At 44.8% G+C, this 18647-nt stretch overlaps 1 protein-coding gene across 1 annotated transcript in view; it reads left to right on the top strand.

The window, feature by feature from the left end:
- LOC144142259 (actin-related protein 6-like) overlaps positions 1–18647 on the top strand; it is a 43475-nt gene that overhangs the window by 4172 nt on the left and 20656 nt on the right. The window contains exons 3-7 of the mRNA XM_077673627.1: positions 234–302; positions 2563–2686; positions 6562–6697; positions 12576–12731; positions 16345–16465. Coding sequence (XP_077529753.1) covers positions 234–302; positions 2563–2686; positions 6562–6697; positions 12576–12731; positions 16345–16465 — 606 coding nt within the window. The remainder of the gene's footprint in view (positions 1–233; positions 303–2562; positions 2687–6561; positions 6698–12575; positions 12732–16344; positions 16466–18647) is intronic.

Below are 18647 nucleotides of genomic sequence, written 5' to 3' on the forward strand. Positions count from 1 at the left end.
ATGAACCAATGCCTCATTGCTTCATTTCCTGGCTGTTGCGGCTGTTTTTCTTGCAGAGCTAAAGAGTGGAAACGTCTGTGTGCCTGAGATTTGGGTGTGTGTGCTAGAGAACTCTCAGCTGGCCTGAATCAGCCTGTAAAGCGTCAGCATGTGGAACCACATTGTTGAACCTGTGATGAACACGAGTGTTCCCTCTCTCCCTCCATCTCCACCCCTTCACCTTTGACCCACAGGGCTACCTGGTCAATTGGGACGTGGAGAAGCAGGTGTGGGACTACATGTTTGGCAAGGATGTCTTCAATGTGAGTCAGCAGGGCAGCCCACTCGCATCACGTGCACATCGCACGTTTGTTTTGCGTAGCAGATTGCTTGTCACGTTGTACTGGGCGACTGGAAGCTGTGACGGGAGTGTGGTATAATGCTGCTCTCGTGAAGTGCCGATGCGAGGAAAGCAAAGTACCATTGGCAACTGTTCTTTTAAACACGTTAGCGACTTTCTTCTGTGGAGAGTTCTGGCATATTTGTGAAGCTCTCAGCTTACTCCTGCTTAGAGCCTATTTGGAAACGTAGGAGTACTCTTGAAGCCCAGATTTTTTTCTTATGTTATTTTTCTTTTTTCTTTGCTGTTCCAATTTGTTAGTAAATGAATGACTTTGGGCATGTTTACTGCTACTTAACTTCACAATTTAGGGCCTGGACTGTAGATATTTTTTGTGACCATAAATGGTATTATGGAATTTTTGAATCACAAGGTGGTAAAAAAATAAGACCGTGTAGCAACGAAGATGCAGTATGGAACGGCATTTAAAATATTCTTTCTAGGAATTCATACATAAAAATAGTGGTCTTAGCATGGTGCTGCTGATGGCTGCGAACAAGGCTCCAAGGTTTATCAGATTTCTCTTTATGGGTTGGAAATTCGCAGAACTTTTGTTTTGTAAAGAGCCTGCATTTACCTGTTCGTCTAAAGGGGGGGGGGGGGGGGGGATTTTTTTTCATGATGTGTGTTAGTTACGGGTTTTCTTCTGTATGATAGTACTTGGGGAACATTCTATTTGAAATTCTATTTGAAAAAAGTTAAGCTCGTGAATGTTCACTTCGATGTAGTGGGCTGGCATTCTCTATAGAGCACTGCAAAGTAGCAGATGACATAGAGGCAGAGGCGGGCATTGAACAAAAGGTCTGATCACAAGTAATAACAGGTTAAATAAGAAATTCTAATGAATATTAAACAGAAGACCTGAGTTAAAATTAAAATGCTCCTCAGTATATGAAAACGTATTGCTGCACTATCCTCAGCTGAACCCTCCAAGCCAAAAGGTGCAAACTGCCACACGGTTGGCTGAAGAAATGCATGGGGTTTGAAAGCCTCAACGCTGCCATGGGAGTGGGTACTGCTTGTGGCCGTGCGGTACCGCAGCTTCGAATTAATGTGTCCGATTTTTGGGGCAAGAGTCAAGCAGTGTGCTAATGACATTGGAGCCATGAACCATGCTCCATCCTTCCATTACAGTCATGGAGGGGAAGTTTTTTTCACTGCGGAAAGCATCAGACATGTTTGAAACCAGGCACCTACCTTAAATGGTCACAAATTGAAGGGGAGCATATTTCATCGGTGCCTCTTCTGTTTTGTTTTTTTCTCCGCAAGTCGCAGGCACTGGAACTAAAGAAGAGATTCAGGCTTGTGGCCTGTTTCCATGTGGATATGGTGCAGGTTGGTCACAAATTGCTGGAAAGCCAGAGGGATATAAGTAAATTTTTCTGACATAATTCGAGACATCCAGCTCTAGGGCTCTCTTACTTTTCCTCTGCCTTAGTGTTGCAGGCAGTACTTGCTGTTTGTGGTCTACCTGCCTTAGTCCTGTTATGCCGTAGGCAACTTTGGCTTTCATATGGGTGTCAAGACTGTTTCTGGTGCTAGCGGAATGGCTACCTTGACATCGTAAACAAGCACTGTTGTCGGTTCCTCGGTTCCTTCCTTTCTGATTTCAAATGAAAATTCCTGTCATTGTGTCATGCAAGAAAACTTGGCAGCAGTTTTTTTTTAACAACACTGCACTATGTACAGACATCAGAATGACGCTCGGAACTCTATTGCCCTGTGATTACAGTGTTGTGCAGCCTTGTGTGTCTTCCGAGGTTGTCAGAGCACTCTGTCGTTCAAAATTGCTTAAATTAGAAATGCCGCATGAGTGGAACAATATCTTCAAAGCTGTTTCATTCTGTTAATAAAAGTTTTTGGCAAAACACAGTCCTCAGGGTAGAGAACCCTGAATAAACAGGACTTTCTCCAGTTTCAGATTAGTAACACACCAGCGTGTACTCCCACTGTCACGCTAAATACACCCAGAGCAGACCACAAAGGGAGATTGTTTTTTTCAGAGCACACCTGAGCAGAGGTCACAGTGAACTTGTTCCTCGTTTCAATTTGTTGCGAAAGAAAGCCCTTGACAAATAGATTTATGGCATGCAAGCTGCGTTTGTAGATGCTAGGATCTTTAGTGTTTATGCGATGAAAGGTTCCTGTGCCCCCCAACTCCCACCCCCTTCATTCGGTTGCAGTGCCAGTTCGAGGAGACGTGCATGGTGCTGACGGAGCCATACTTCAACTTCCCCTCGATCCGCGAGAGCCTGGTGGAGGTTGTGTACGAGGAGTACCAGTTCCACTCCCTCCTCCTCACCACCGGTGAGCTCCCCCCCCCTCTCTTTCTCTCTCCAACGAGTTTGCACTCTTGTTGATTTTTAAATCAAATTTAAAAAAGGGCTAGCTGTTGGCGCACTTGCACAGTTCACCTTGCTAACTGGATTAAATGTATCACCTAGTCATCTTTGCAGTGACTGGCTAAAGCAAATGTTTATTGTAGGAGTAGTTTGTGGGTGGACTGGCATGCCACCCATAGAGTGTGTGTGTTTAAGGAGCCATGAAAGCAAAATACAAGTTGGGTTTATTAGAAAGACTGCTTAGTCCCGATAACGATACCAATATCATCGCAATCTTCGAACAAATAACGGAGATATTAAAGAAAACGTGTAAAGTCGAGGCGACCCCCTAGCCAATTTCCCGCAACTTTTCTATGACGTCACGGAACCTTGTTTGTGCGATTGACGGCCGCCTAACTGTCCTGTCGCGACGACGACACATGACTGGACATCTGTAATGGGGCCTCTGGTTCCATTTGACCGCATCACTTGAATGCTAACCTGCAGTTAACGCACTGAAAATTATGTTTTATTGTTGGTCCGTATGACGTCATTGTTGCTCATAACACGTCACTGTGGCGCGAAATTTGAAAGTTTTTAAATACTTCTTGCGTTTTTTTCGTTAAAAAACAGCTTTTGTGGCTCTTATGGAGCTGAGTGAGATACTGAATCCTAGTTCTTTCAAATTAAACGAAGTTGTATTTTCTCTTCATGGCTCCTTTAAACCGATGTTTAAGATAAGCAGAGATGGCAAGTTTGAAGCTTCTGGCCTCTTTCTTTGCCTGTGCTGCTGGGTTTTTTAAAAGGGCCCCTGCAACACTTTTCATACAGGTACTTTTCTGGCCCTGCATCTGTTCTTCATGTCGTTCAGATGCAGACGCAAAAAGAATTATCAGGATCGGTGCGTAAATAAGAGAGTTATTCAATTTTTACGTCTACAAATACAAGCAGGCGTGGCACTGCCTACGTTAGGCACTACACTACAAATGTAGGCACATAGGCCCTCTGATTGGAGACACTTTGCAAGTTCGGTGTAATGTAGTGTGCGTGAAACGCTGTTTGTGTGACTGCTGTTGAAGGGGCTGCTTTCATTTGAGGTAGCAGCAAACAAATGGCCAAGTTTTGCCAGTAGCATTGCGCTTGAGCTGTTGAGAGTGTGCATTCCGTGTCATGCATTCCGTTGCTTCTGACTTTATGATGTGCATGTGATAGTGAACTACGATTTCTGGTGTGCCGCATTAGAGAGATAAACTTGGAGATGAACCTCTTGTTTGTGACAGCACGCTGCCATCTTTCTTTTTCCCTCTCCCAGTTTTTTTTTATTTTTTTTATGGTACATCCTTCAAGTGATTGGCACATCTCAGCACAGTGAAATGTCATCAGTTTGGTATTTTAATATTAACTTCCCAATTAATTCATATTTCATTCAGCCTCAAAATTACCTTTTTTTAAAGGTTCCTTGCAACACTCTTTGACCACTGAAAATTAACGTATGCTGTCTTTGGATTACACACGCGGGAATACCTGATTGAGATATTATACACATCTATGTCAAGTTCAAAATGCAAAACTTGCAGTGAAAGGTGCAGGAAGACTGCGTGCGCTCTCCTTTACTGGTTTCGAATTAGCCGTCTTATGATGTGCTGAAGCGGCATCATTTGCGCCCTAGCCGTCCTTTTTGCCGTTGCTGGTTGACGTCGCAGTTTATAGAAAAAGAATACAGTCATGAGTACAATACCGCAGTGTACTAGAAGGTAGAAATGTGTCGTTTTGGGGGAAAAAAAACCAATAAAGAGCGCGGGTCTCTTTTGCGATGAAAAAATTGTATGGAGCAGCAGGCAATCCCGAGAGAACTCCTGTTGCCGCCTATATGTTTTTGTATCAAACTAAATTTTTATTTGACGGGTTTTATAAAACTTTATGTCGTGGAATGAAGAAATAAGACTATTTATGGTAATAGATAAGGATTATTTTAACAAACAAAGCTTTCGAAACCAAGTGGTAAGCAGCAGCGGCCAAGGGCACTGCTTACAACAGGAGTTCCTCAGCAGGGATTTTCATCGCAAAAGGGACCCCCCCTAATCAGCCCCAAACGACACACCTCTCTCTTCTAGTACACCGTAACAATACTATATTGTGCTGAAGTGTATACAGGTTGAAATCTACTCTGACTTGAGCTGTGCCCCTATGTTACGGGCGCCTTTTCTTGTTTTCGTAGCTTTGCCATATTTCAGGCTGTTGCATCTGAGTGGTCTGTGTTTGTGGAGGGAACTACAGCGAAAAAGCACTGCTGAGCTTGTGAATTGGGGTTCACTGTTACGTCATGGTGCCAGTAGCCTCGGTTTTCTGGTAACCTTGGGGCAAATAATCCCACTAGTGCCGGAGAACTTCCGGTGGGGTTGATTTCTCATGTTGTCTCGCATGATTGGCTGCGCAAGCACAAATGTCACGAAAAGTGGCCCAGGCAGCCAAACGCGCGAGACCACATTAGAAATCAACACCATCAAAAGTTCTCCGGCACTCAGTGGGATTTTCCCCTGAATCAACTACAATGCACGCAGCCATTGGTCCCATGCCAAACACTTATCAAGCAGTTGGAAGCAGCTTGTGAGTGTTATCTGCATTCTGACGAAGAGTGATATTGCAATATTGCAAAACGTTTGTTGCGCTATCTCGTGAACTTTGGGGTTTTTGATAACTTCAGCACCAAACAGCTGGAGCGGCATCAACAGGGTAAGTTTCTGGTATTTAGCAAAAAACAAAAAGAAGAAAGAACTTTGTCAGATTGTGGCTGCCTAGTTGAGCATCAAGTAGAATGTTTCAGTGCCATCATTTTAAGAGACTTTGTGGAGTTCAGTGTAGCCTGTAAGTCAGGTGTACCATCATTTTTTTTTCTTTTGAAGGCCCTGTTTGAACCAATGAAAGTTGATAAGTGCACAGGTTTTTTAATGTCCCCATCTCAAGGGAAAAACTGGCCACATTTGTTTCTGCAGACAGTTTGTAGAAAAGCTGCCTTGGGATCTAAATTTGTTTCCCAAAGGAAGTGGTGGACAATACCACCGCAAATGTCAATTGGATGGCCAGCGCTACATGTGTTTTATAGAATGGAAAGCTATAGTCACTACACATCTTGCGAAACACTCGAAGATGCACCAATGTTTTTTTTGTGGGGGCTAGTTCTGTTAGAAGAATGAGCGTGTTGAATTCTTCCACAATAGTTGTATGGTTTTTAATGCCGTGAGCAATTTCACTACCGCAGAAATGGTTCAGTACAGGCGGACGCGTCACTAGCATATAGACTATCAGAGTGACAGCATTGGTCTCAGATTTAGTCGCTTTCATGAGAAGAAATAGTTGCTCTTTCAAAAAAAAAATGTTTTTTTTTTAATTGTGGGTTTATATTTGTGAAAGCGCTGTGTTGAGTGATGAGGCATGTCATAGTGGAGGGCTCCGGATGAATTATGACCACCTGGGGATGTTTAATGTGCACTGAAATGTTGACACACGAGTGTTTTCGCTTTTTGCCTCCATTAGAAAAGCAGCCACGACAGCCGGGAATCAAACCCACATCCTTGGGATCAGCAGCACAATGTCTTGGCCACTGAGCCACCGTGGCGGGTAGTCCCCCCTTTTCCCAGTCCGGCTCAAATGTGAGATGACAGCCCCGATTGAGGGATCCTAGTTTAGACAGTACGGAAGCGCAAAAAGGCTGGTAGTGCCACAACTAGTCTTATTATGCTGGAACAAGTAGATAAAAGGTTTGTCGCTCCCTCAAAGCTACCTCCCCTCCCTCTGTTGAATTGAGGGAGCGTTCTGCCGTGCCTCTTCTAATCAATCAACCCCTTACCCATAATTCCACAGCTGGCCAGCTGAGTGCCCTCAAGTACCGGCGGGAGCACGTGCGGGAGATGGGGTGCGTGGTGGTGGACTCCGGCTTCTCCTTCACTCACATCTCTCCCTTCCTCAAGGGCAAGCTCATCAAAAAGGGGATAAGGAGGTGGGCGCTTGCTTATTGCTCGCCTGCTCACTTTGTTGCAACTGCAGCACATTCATTCAGTAAAGGACAAGAACTGTATTTACATTAGATAACACACAGAACACGTCCGGTCGCAGTCATCGTTCCTCATCGTCCTCTTCTACAAAACCTGCGATCACCTCTTTGTCGTCACGGTAACAAAGTTTCAACAGAGTAGTCGCAACAGTAGCAGGGTCTTCCTGCTGTTGGCAAGGTAGTGCAGGCCTTGCTGGCTTCTGGCTGGCAGGCTGGCTTCTTCTGGTGTGGAATGGCCCTCGTCAGTGGCGGTAGACCTTTGACATACAGTTGAGCCCACTTATAACAGCAAGAGTTCCTGTTATCACAAGCAACCAGGGCATGGCCGTCATTGGGTACAGTGAGGGAGCTGCGGACAGAGCAAACGTGTGGGAGGGCGACTTCGTTACATTACAGCAGTGGACAACGTATGGGTGCAAGCTAGTTGGTACTCCATTATAGCACCATAAGTGCAGCAAAGAAGGCAAAAGGATGTAGCAAAGAAAAACCGGCACAAACTGAATTTTGATAACAGCAATGGGACATACAGACAGAAGAAGAAGAGCGCGCTCACGTGACCGTAGAAGTTCATCGCGCAAGTGCGCAGTCCACCACGCACCCCATCATCCACGCGTGTGTCAAGAACGTCCATCCAACTGCATCCCTATCTTCGACCTCGAACGAGCTGGCCTTGTTGGATGGATGTTCATGACACATGCATAGATGACGGGGTGTGCGGTGGGCTGCGCACTTGCGCGATGAACTTCTATGGTCACGTGAGCGCGCTCTTCTTTTTCTGTGTGTCTATTTAGAAGAGAAACGATGACAGGGGGGCCTTACCATATTTATTCGAATCTAGGCCGGCCCCGATTCTAAGCCGACCCCCAAAAGTCCGAAGCCACAAAAAAAGAAAGAAAAAAAAAACTTACCTCGAATGTAGGTTGAACAAAAAGGCGAGGTCAGGGTTCACAAAAAAAAAAAACATGTTTATTGAACATGAAGATGCGGTGCTCATTCTGAGTCATCATCGCTGCTAGCCTCTGAATGCCATCCTCGTTGCGCCGCGCAAATATCCTCTCCCGTTGCGTCCTCCAACGACGGACATTTTTTTCATCCACGTTGAAGTCCCGCCCGGCTTGAACGTTCGACGACAACTCCGCGGCTAAAACAACTTTTCTTTTAAAAGCGGCACTATAATGGCATCGGTTGTTTGGTGCCATTGCGCTGTCAAAACCAAACGCCACACCGCATGCAGGCCACTATCCGCACAGTTCAAAATGGCGGCATCGCCCCCAGCCCTTAAGTGGCTAATGGCTCGTCTAGTAATGGCTACAATACTTTCTTTTCTGGGTGGTGCTAGCTGTGCGCCACTTCTCTCAATTTCACCTGGAAATTGGCGCACGTTTCAAAATCCTCAAATCCAAGCCGACCCTGGAGTTTGATATATCAGTATTTCAAAAAAACTATCGGCTTAGATTCGAATAAATACGGTATATGAAGGACCTTGTGGAAAGCGTGTGTGTGTGTGTGTGTGGCGCTTAAGATAAAGCTTGGGCCTGCATCCAACACACCACAGAGGTTCCAGAAACTTTTGAGGAGTTTGTGTTTGCAGATGTGGCCCCCTGTGTGTTCGAGGATCCTACAGATCATGTGATCCTTGTGCAAGTAAATGGTGCCCTAGAGGACGAACCAGAGGAGGAGGAGGACGAGGGTACTGTAGGACAGGAAGTCTCGGTAGTTAAGGCTGACAATTGTCTAAGAGCACTTCAATGGTATTACGAGGGCAGGAAAGCTTGCAAAGTGAAGTGCTTTTACGTACAAAAGTTGGGAAGGAAGCTAATACAATCTGCAGTCCCTCAAACTTCCTTAAAAGCCGTAGTGCAAATTTTCTTGTTGACCTGTCTGAACACGCTTTGATACTGATTTATAACAAATTGGTAATGTTTGACTCCACACTGTTCTTAAAATTTTTTGTTACAAGAGACCTTGGTTACAAGAGTCATGTTTCCCTAGTCTCTTGAGGGTCTCTTGTAAGGAGGTTTTACTGTATCAGCAAGCAAAGACGGGACCCCTTCACCACAACGACAGACGCTCTTCCCTCTGCCAGCTTAGTCTTAATAATTTGAATGTCATTGGGCTGCACTCTAGACACTTCTTTACTTATTTCCAAGTTTAACCACCATGATCAAAAATGCTCATCATCTATTTTGTTGCAAAATATAAAATGTGTTGACTGTTTGGGTCTTTCTGCAAAAGTTACGCTTGTTATGAATGGCTGATGTGGCCGACAAACTGAGCACAGTTAATTACGTTTGTTGTAAAGTCAAAGGGAGTCACCGAGGTTTAACCAAGGGATTGGGGGCCTGTTTAGGTGCAGTGCAACGTTGTGGCACCAATTATGGCATGTGCACACTACACTCGAGCACTGTTTAGTGAACGCTGATTATCTGTGTCCAGAGCTTGACATAAGGCGCTGCACTATGCTCATTAGTGCTTTAAATGCTTCAGCGGGCAAAAAAAAAAAAAATGGCTACCGGATCAGGTATCCATCAAGATGTCATTTTATACGATGGGCAAGGCTTTAGCTTAAAGGAGCACTGACACGAAAATTTTATGTTACACTTTTATTGCTTTTATCGATGCTTAATGGTCTGGCGAACCTGAAACAGCACTTCATATACTTCAGCGCGCGATAGGTAATTACATTGAACGGCCTGAAAATCGTTTGTTTCAAATTCCCGCGCTTTCATCCCGAACGGCGCATATGACAGACTCCCTGCCTGACCTCACCGCTTTGTGCGGATGTCACCGGTGCTTGCTTGAGAGGGTGTTGCGCCCGCTCGCCGCTCGTGGGGCCGCGCGCGTGCAGTGACGTCACGAGTTTTTGACGAGCGCTGTCGCGTCACTTGTTTTGGCTTCACGGGGTGATGTCACGCTGATGTCCATTTGCTGAGTGCCGCTCCGCGCGCTGCTCCGTTGGCGCGATAAATGAGATCCAATTGAACTTTCTTCGCATCGCACACCGCTCATATTTCAGCCAGGGTATTCTGTTGAGTGAAGGAAGCGAACTGTGCAATAATATTAACGCCGAAAATTGGTGTCAGTGCTCCTTTAATTGACGGCAGGGCATTGCAAAGTGACCCAATGGATTGTGACATCTGCACAAGCGAATGCTTGTCTGAGGCTTAAGCATGTTGTGTTTTGTTTTGTTTTCTATTTTTTTAGCCCAGGGAAAGGTTAAAAGGAAGTGGGCATGCTTGAGTTCTCGTACCTTTACCATAATAAGCAGCAAAGGCTCAAAAAAAGAAAAAAAAAGAATGGGTTGCTTAGAATACAGTACTTGGGCTAGCTTTTCTTAGGTGCAACAATCAAAGGCAAGAGAGAGACGTGTAGTAATACAAAAGGAGTGCCACTTACAACTGGTTTCTTGTCAAAAAAGAAAGAAAGAGGCATCTCTTAACCCTTTGAGGGTCGAGTTTTTATGACAAATGCGACCTCCCAGGGTCGATTTTTTTTATCGCTGATTTAAATTTTTTGGATGAATCTATTCTGAGAAAAAATTATCGCAATTTTTTTAGGGTGACCATAAAGTGACAAAAAAAATATCGTTTGTGTTGTTACATACATGTGGTTTATTCATGAGTAACACAAGAGAAATTCTAAATAAAAACGGAAGAGTAACAAGCCGGGCACCTTTTGAGTGAATCGAAATCAGATAGACATCAGTTTTGCGGGTGCAAAAAGCGGGAAGCGCCCGGAGGAGGATACCAAAACCAGCCACTGCGCGCGTGCACTTGCGGTCGGATGTGCAAGTGATAGACAGTGCACCACTCCTATAAAATAAAAAGAAAGGAGAAAAGAGCCTCATCAGTTTCGCTGGCGACCTTGGTCTGTGGCAGGCGCAAGAAGCGAGAGGCGCCCAGGCGCCCGGTGGGCGATACCTCGCGTGCCCCCTCGTTACTGGATGGGCAAGCGATAGCCGGCGTGCCGCTGAAGTAAATCATAAAAAAATAAAAAGAAGAGCCATCGGCGCAAGAAAATAATTTGACGTATTTCCGCCGTGTGGCAGCACATGCCAAGCAAGAGAAGTTGGCGAAAAAGGCGCGCTTTTTAAGCATACAAGCGATGACGTACATGTACATTATTGACCATTTTGAAGGTGTTTGCAGAGGACATACATGTACGTCCGTGACCCTGAAAGGGTTAAATTAACAACATATTTATTCTATTTATTTAAGCTGGATTTTGCCTCTGTAAGCATTGGGGCTTTTGGAAGTCAAGCCGATGACAGCACTATCTGAGGCACTGTACGGTTGCAAGTGAGCTGGCGGCATAAATCACGTTCAAATGCAGAAATTGAAGCACGGAAAGTTTTTGCCAAGAGGCCTAGTGCTGGAACTTAGTGCTATCTATATCTCTCTCACTTGCAAGTATGTTGTGAGATGTTTTTTATTTACTTAGGGCGATAGTGTCTTGACTTTGCAACTGAAAGCATGTCTCCAGCAATGGATAGGTGTTTACTGTGTGTGTGTGTGTGATACAAGCTTGTTTCTCGCACCCTGTGTGTGTGTTTTAGAGGGAAAGCTCCATTACTCCAGGCCAAATCCAGGAAAAGGCTCGTTCTTTGTAGCGTCAATCTGACCTTCAGGCTCAGCCAAGGTTGCAGTGCACTAGAAGGCAGAGGTGGGTCTTGCGGTGAGCGAACCAATGGAGAATGCGGGTTCTTTTTGTGGTGCAAAAATTCAACGTAGCACAGGAGTTCTTTCGTGAGCTCCTGTTGTAGCCAGTGCCATCTGCAACTCCTTTAACCACCAAGTTTTAACCCCCGGAGTTGCTTATAAACCTTTATTCCATCAAAAAAAAAGAAATGGGGCTAGTTATTGCAATACATGTACATGGATTGCGACAGACTAAATTAGGAAAACTGACCAATGAGAAGAGGCCGCTATAGGGCACTGCTTATCGTATGAGTTCCTCATCAAAAATTTTCATCGCAAAATGGACTTTTCCCCCGCCGATACCAGGCCCAGATGACACATCTCTGTCTTCTAGTTCACTATAGCCAAGGTGAAGTGAGCACTTTGTGCGTTTGCATGCTGTGAAAGCGACTAATTGCTCGTTTGTTCTAAGTGGAGGGGGGCGCTGAGTGGGTAGGAGAAAGGTTAAGGGCACGTACTTTCACAAAATGAAAGAAGGAGACACTAGCTGCATTCTAGAGTGGCAGCTGTGCCGAGCAGCATCTGCGTTTTGTCTGGTTGTGTGCGTGTTCGCTGGCCGTTCTCGGCACGGAAACCAAGCCATTACTTACTTGGCAAAAATGCTAGAGCTGCGTTTTAACCACAGCGAACTCCGCTCCACCCATCAGGATCAGCCTGGGGTGCAAGGTGCTGACGAAAAATATGCAAGGGAAAATATTTGATTTGCGGAGAGGTTTTCGACACAGCACTGTTCGATTTACAGTACTATTAAAATTACACGTTTAGTGACAGACCACTGCTGTGGAGGAAGCTCGTTCTGCTCAGGAGCTAATGGGAACGTGTTCCCCGAACTCAATCAATCACCAAATGCCATTCATGCAAGTATCCTTTGGTATTCTTGTGAAGTGCTGAACTAGCACCATTCACAGCTGATTTCATCTGCTGTAACTGTTATTAGATTTGCTGTCTGACAGGGGTATAAGCCGAGTGTCCTTGGCACCGCAGTGCATGCGTTTGTGTGCGCACGTATTACGGTTCTGGTTTTCTGTCTCAGTGGTTCACCTCTTGCACCTTGCATGCATGTTTGTTTGACACTCCTGGTGTACGACCTTGTCTGTACCGTACCGCCCCGTACCGCCCTGTACCAGGATCAACCTGGGGGGCAAGGCGCTGACGAACCACCTGAAGGACATCATCTCGTACCGGCAGGTGCACGTCATGGATGAGACCTACGTGGTGAACCAGGTCAAGGAGGACTCCTGCTTCGTCTCCAACTCCTTCAACCAGCACATGGACACGGCCAGGTGACCAATGGGGGGGATTGGCCGACAGTGGGGGGGGGATGGGCATCGGGAGAGAAAAGGGAATCGGAGACACGTGCACACCAGACGGCTCATGTTGGGGTGTAGAAAGATTGAATTTGTTATGCAAAGCAGTTTGTTGGCGTGGCACATTGAAGTAGCGCTACTAGTACAGCTAACATGGGGGGAATTGGCCGACAGGGTGGGAGGGGGGGATGGGCATTGTGGCAGGAAAGCATTTCTTGTTCGCTCTATAAACCTTAGTTTACGTGTTTGCAGGTGGTCGGCGAGGCCCGGGAAGGTAATAAAACAAATAATAGCTTTTATTAATTACCGTATTCTTTCTAATCCAACAAACCTTCAAATTCTAATGCATACTCGATTTTCGGGACAATGAACCAAAAAAAAGATGGCAGTTTTCTTCACACAACAAACCATTTATAGGTGTCTGAACTTCATTCGTTATCATTTATTATTGTGCTGGTACGGCTCAAGTCACCCTCCAATCACAGCATAGATTTTGTTGAACCGCTCCGGGGGCCGCTTTCCGAACCGCTCCGGGGGCCGCTTTCCCAAACTCAAGTCGCACAAACTTGGAAAAAACATTTTATGTGCAGAGCACTTTAGGGGTTCGCCCTGTCATCGTAGCTTGCTGTAACGGTCGATGTCAAACGACTGCCAGAATCAGGCGGTGCCACGAGATAATGGACGCAGGTAGAGCCCGGCATTCCATTGCAGCGCGTCCCACAGAGGTAATGAAAACTAAGCGGTTTATATAGTCATATAACCGTTCGAAACTTCTGAAACGCTGACACTTGTCATACATCTCCCCATTGTTTAGTGCAAACAACACTACAGGTACATTTGAGGCAAAATATGCGCATGTAACCAGCAGCGCCCGCGTTCATTTAGTTAGGAACACTCGTTAGGTTGGTTTTTGTGATAGTAAGCAAAAAAAAGTGGCAGTGGAACGCCGGCACGTGCGGGAGGAAACATAAGCACAAAAAGAACAGAATTCCTGCTGGCACAGTTTCAGGCAGGGGGCGTGGCGCAAAATTTGAAAGTTTCTAAACACTTCTTGCTTTTTTTGTTGTTGTTAAAAAAACATCTTTTGTGGCTGTAATGGAGCTGAGTGAGATTCTGAATCCTAGTTCTTTCAAATTAAACGAAGTTGTATTTTCTCTTCATGGCTCCTTTAACGATGCACTTACAAAAGAGTGCAACATCAGGCCTATGTACGCGGCCTGTCGGCGTTAAGTGGTAGAAACCTTCAGCCATCCATTCAGCATAAAGACACTTGATGTGTGCTTTGAATGGTCTATTCGATGAAACATCAAGAGGCTGAAGCATCGAGGACTCTTCTCCCACAGTTTTTTAATCCAGTCCATGAAAGTCGCTGTCGATCCAAGAGGTCTCTTGTGCGCGTACCATCACACTGGCAGCCAACATTACCATGGAAAATGTTTTCCACTTCAGGACAGTGTAAAGTGGCAGTTTAGTACCGTTGGCAAGGGCACACAGCATTACTGTACAGTTCGATTTCATATTCCCGTCGTTGGTCAACACAATCACTGTAAAATAGGCAGGTGTTTGATTGGCGTTGCCAGCGTGTGAAAATAAGTTATCGTGTTGCCGTCTGAGGTCGAGCACATAACATTGATAGCTGACAAACTTTCTTATGTAAGCGACTGGCGAGTGTTGGCTTGAAAGGTCGTCCTCCGTCGTATTGATAGTCCTTGCTGTTTCATAAACCGGTGCAACCATTTGTGGCTTGCACAGACCTCGCAAGGTAGGCCTGGTTCTCGAAATGGTTGCCTCGCTTGGGCGATTTCGGCTGACACAACATGGCCCCGTTTTTTTTTTTTTTTTTTTTTTTGGTTTTTTTTTTCTTGAATGAACTTTACAGCTGTGTCTCTAGTCCAGCAGAGTTGTGCCCGTCGCCTCCCTGTGTCCTTGTTTTTTTTTTTTTTTTTTTTTTGGTAGCGTAAGCTACACTGGCCGAGGTTGAGCGGTTTCGCGTGTGCCGTGAAGGGCCATTCTGCGCAAGTGCGAGAAGCATTGGATTGATTTGGTTTAGATCGGATTGGCTTGGATTGCCTCTGATTTGGATTGGATTGGATTGTGTTGGATTGAAATCCAATCCAACTGGAGAACAGGAGCTGAACCTTAGCTCACGCTACGTATATCCTGGCATAGCCAAGCTAAGCCACTGCTAATTTTTTTTGCGCTACACGAAGTCATAGATTATCTCTAGTTCAGGGTAGGCACCGGTCTTGGGGCCACAAAACAACCTAGGGTCACAGTGCTCAGCTCATAAGCCCCCGTTGTTCTTCCTCCACTTCTGCACGTAGGATTCCACACTGTACTGTCTTCCCGCTTACAGCAAAAAGGTAAAAATTGGAAACAATGTACGTGAGAATAATTCAGGCATCTAAACAGTGGACTGCAGTGTGGTGGTGAAAGCCACTGCCTCATTTCAACAAAAGTCAACTCGTACCTATCATCATCATAGTATAAAGCAGTGTTTTTGACTATTGGAACTCACACTTTTTACTCTTGAACAACACTTTTTGGAAAACCCTATCTGACTCGCCCAATATTTTTTTTTCTCGGGTCGTTATATTGTTGAGTTGTCTGGAAAATGGGCCCTACCAGCGGGGTGAGAGTGGATTAGTTGCTGTTACAGGTGTAGGGGCGTCACGGCATACCATGCAATGCTGTGAAGCTGCACTAAAGAAAATAGTACCTCGCATATAATCCACATGTCTAATTTACCCCTAAAATTTTTGCATTCTTGGTGCGGGTTATATGTGGGAAAATACAGTAAACACTGCTGTACTGCAGGATGGAAGTGACAGCACAAAATAAAATGACAAAGGTACTGAGGGCACATTGGTCACCAAAGGGTTCATTAGTGCTTGTACCATCTTATGTTTTCTTATTTTGTGCCCTTCTTGCCAGTTTTTTGCTCGGCCTAGGAGAGAAAAAAGGTTAGTTGAGCTTGTGTTAGGCACTATTCTTACTAGCACCTCTGATATTATGAGGCACCTGTTCGATGGCTATTGCTGCCAGCTGAAACGACTTCTCAGTGGTTTGCACTCATACCAAGTGACTCGCATCCATGCGGCTTCAAATTTTATAACTCCAGTAGTGGTGCAGATACAGTATCAACGAACCAAACTACGAATTGAATAATGATTTTGTTTGTATACTCAGCTATTTCCAATGAGAAAACTGAAATTTACAATTTTTCAAGCATGCTTCCCTAACTAAAACCTGTGGAGAAACAAAAGAGTTTTGAAATTTCTGTATGGCATAGAACAAGCACAAAAAGGCTAATTTGCTGGTACTAGCTTCATCGGTAGCGTTAAATTTTATATTGGGAACTTTCATCTCATCTGGCGACCTCAGAATTGCTTCAGCGTATTGACACAATCAGGGCACATATTCTAACAAGCTATGAAGTTCCTCTAAAAGAAACACAGATGTCAATTCTAGGGGGGAAACTCGTCATGGGGGGGCTTTCAGAGTGCTAAATTGTCTAGTGGAAACTGTTTTCATCGATGGCTTTACTTGCATTTTTTCACAACCTTTTTTCGCCGCCTTTGTTTCGCAGGAAACATGGCGCAGAGAACACAATAGCTCGCGACTACGTTCTTCCCGACTACACGGTCATCAAGCGAGGCTACCTCCGACCGCTCGAAGAGACGACCGGCAAGCCCAAGGACAGCGAACAGGTGACTACACTGAATTCTCCGTTTTACACCCGTCTTACTCCAGTGTTACCCCCCGCTGTTTGTCCTTTTCATGGCATGTCCCACCCAAGTCTGGTTTTTGCTGCATGGGCGAATCCTTCGGCCTGCACTGTACTGATGTGTTGCACTGAGTTCCCTCGCTTGCCCCAGTTCTGCCCCAGTGCAGCTCCAGTGTTGCACCCTGTTGTCTGTCCTTTGAACCCAGGTCCAGCCCAACTATGCTTTAATACTGCTGTAACTGCTCTGTACTGACACTACAGAAGGGAAAAGGTTTGGGCGTGTTGGTTCATAGTCGCACAGAAAACAAGCCGTCTGTAGCCTTACCGAAACTTGAGCTCGATTTCTTGTCGTAGGCGGTACGTGACTGTTTCTTGTTTCGCCCATAGTTTTTATGTTTCCCTTTCCTTCCTCCTCTCTTTATGCTTGTTTTGAAATAAATAAATAAATAAATAAATGAAATAAATAAATAAATAAATGTTTTGAAATAAATAAATAAAGAAATAAAATAAATGTTTTGTTGAAAGTTAGCGCTTGTCCTGTTTATGCCTCGTCCTATGTTTGTTGTTTTTTACCGCGCTTGTTTTCTGTGTGACTGTTACTGACATGTTGCACCAAATTTTGTCTTCCTCTAGCCCTAGCACCGAATTCTGTGTCTTCCCCTAATGTTACTCCAGTGTTACACCCTGTTGTTTGTCCTCTGCACCCAAGTCCAGCCCAAGTCCGCATTTTACTACACAGTCGAATCCTGTGGTGTTTCAAGGTCTCAAAAAAGCAGCGTCGGCATCTGTGAGATAGGTCACTTAGTGCTTTCAAAAGCATTGTTGCGGCTGTGTTTAAAGCACGAGAAGCAAAAAGTAAGCGATGCTCACAGTTTGACAATGGGGCTATTCAGCTGTCAACAACGCACACGCTGCCCTTAACACAAAAGACCCATCCATTACGGCTGTCGACCTCATCGGTGGAAAGTTGTGAAATCTTTGTCGCAGGGGAATTGTCACTCGATGGGGGGGGGGGTTCAGGCTTAGTTGCATGTGGTTTGCATGCGAAGAAAAGAAGTACAAAAAATGCATTAGCTTATTTTGGCGTCAAGTATGCGCTGTATGCTTAGTCAGCGTCAAGCCAAAAGTGTCAGGTGCTTCCCTTAGTGCTTTTCTGTTCTGTAGTGTGGAATTCTTTGTTGACTAATGGTCTAATTTTTTGAGCTTTGAAGTTGAGCTTTGATGTGTTGTGTTTTTTTTTCGTGATTGTGACGCTCGTTTCCTATGTTTGCACTTGTTTTTCTGAGTTAACTTTGTTTTTTTTGTTGCCCTTACAAGAGATTGAGAAGCACAGGGACACGAGGGGAGTGAACTTATTATTTATTTATTTATTTACTTATTTATTTATTTGTTTATTTATTTATTTATTTATTTATTTATTTATACTGCAGTTCCCATTACAGGGATTTTAGCAGGGTGGTTACACATATAATTTTTTTACAATGTTGGCACATTGAACTTTGAAGCGAAAGTGTCGAAGGCGAAAGATTAAGTTGGCGGCAGCTCATAAAAATAAAAAATCAATTTGGTGCACAGTAAATGGCAGTGGTTGCACACGGAAATGCCCTATGTGGCATTCCCCAAGGACATTAGAAAAAGCTGAGCTTGGCTCTTAACTGCAGTGCTGCCTGCACAGAGCAAGCTGACTAATAGCCAAATAATTAGGTAGTGTCTATTATCCCGGCAACCGTGAGAATTACCGTCAGAAATTTCTCACGGCAGTCGCCTCTCATTGGCTGAACACGCTACGCGGAGATTCTATGGGATACATATTCGCTGAAAAGCCGTGTTTGTAGTGCTGTGGTATATTACTTGGTTTTAAACGAGAAGGCTGAGGTTCAAGTCCGACAATTGCGATGCTTTTTTTTTTTTTTTGTAGCTTTCAGAATTTTTCGGTCATCGTGAGTTTTTTATTCCTTTTTTTACTCTGGTTTTTACTATATCAAGAGATCGACGCACAGTATTTCTGGAATAGGTTGAATTACGTTTAACTCTGTTGCTACCGCCGGAAAATTGACCAATTTTTAGGGGTCCAAGAAAACATGTTTTCCCTGCTAAAAAAAAATCGGTTAGGCACTAATTACAGGCACACAAAATGCAGATTATTTAACGGCCTTTCCAATAAC

This window comes from Haemaphysalis longicornis, unplaced genomic scaffold (assembly GCF_048455015.1).
Source record: "Haemaphysalis longicornis isolate Haplotype H1 unplaced genomic scaffold, Haemaphysalis longicornis Haplotype H1 scaffold_6, whole genome shotgun sequence".
Classification (NCBI taxonomy): Eukaryota; Metazoa; Arthropoda; class Arachnida; order Ixodida; family Ixodidae; genus Haemaphysalis; species Haemaphysalis longicornis.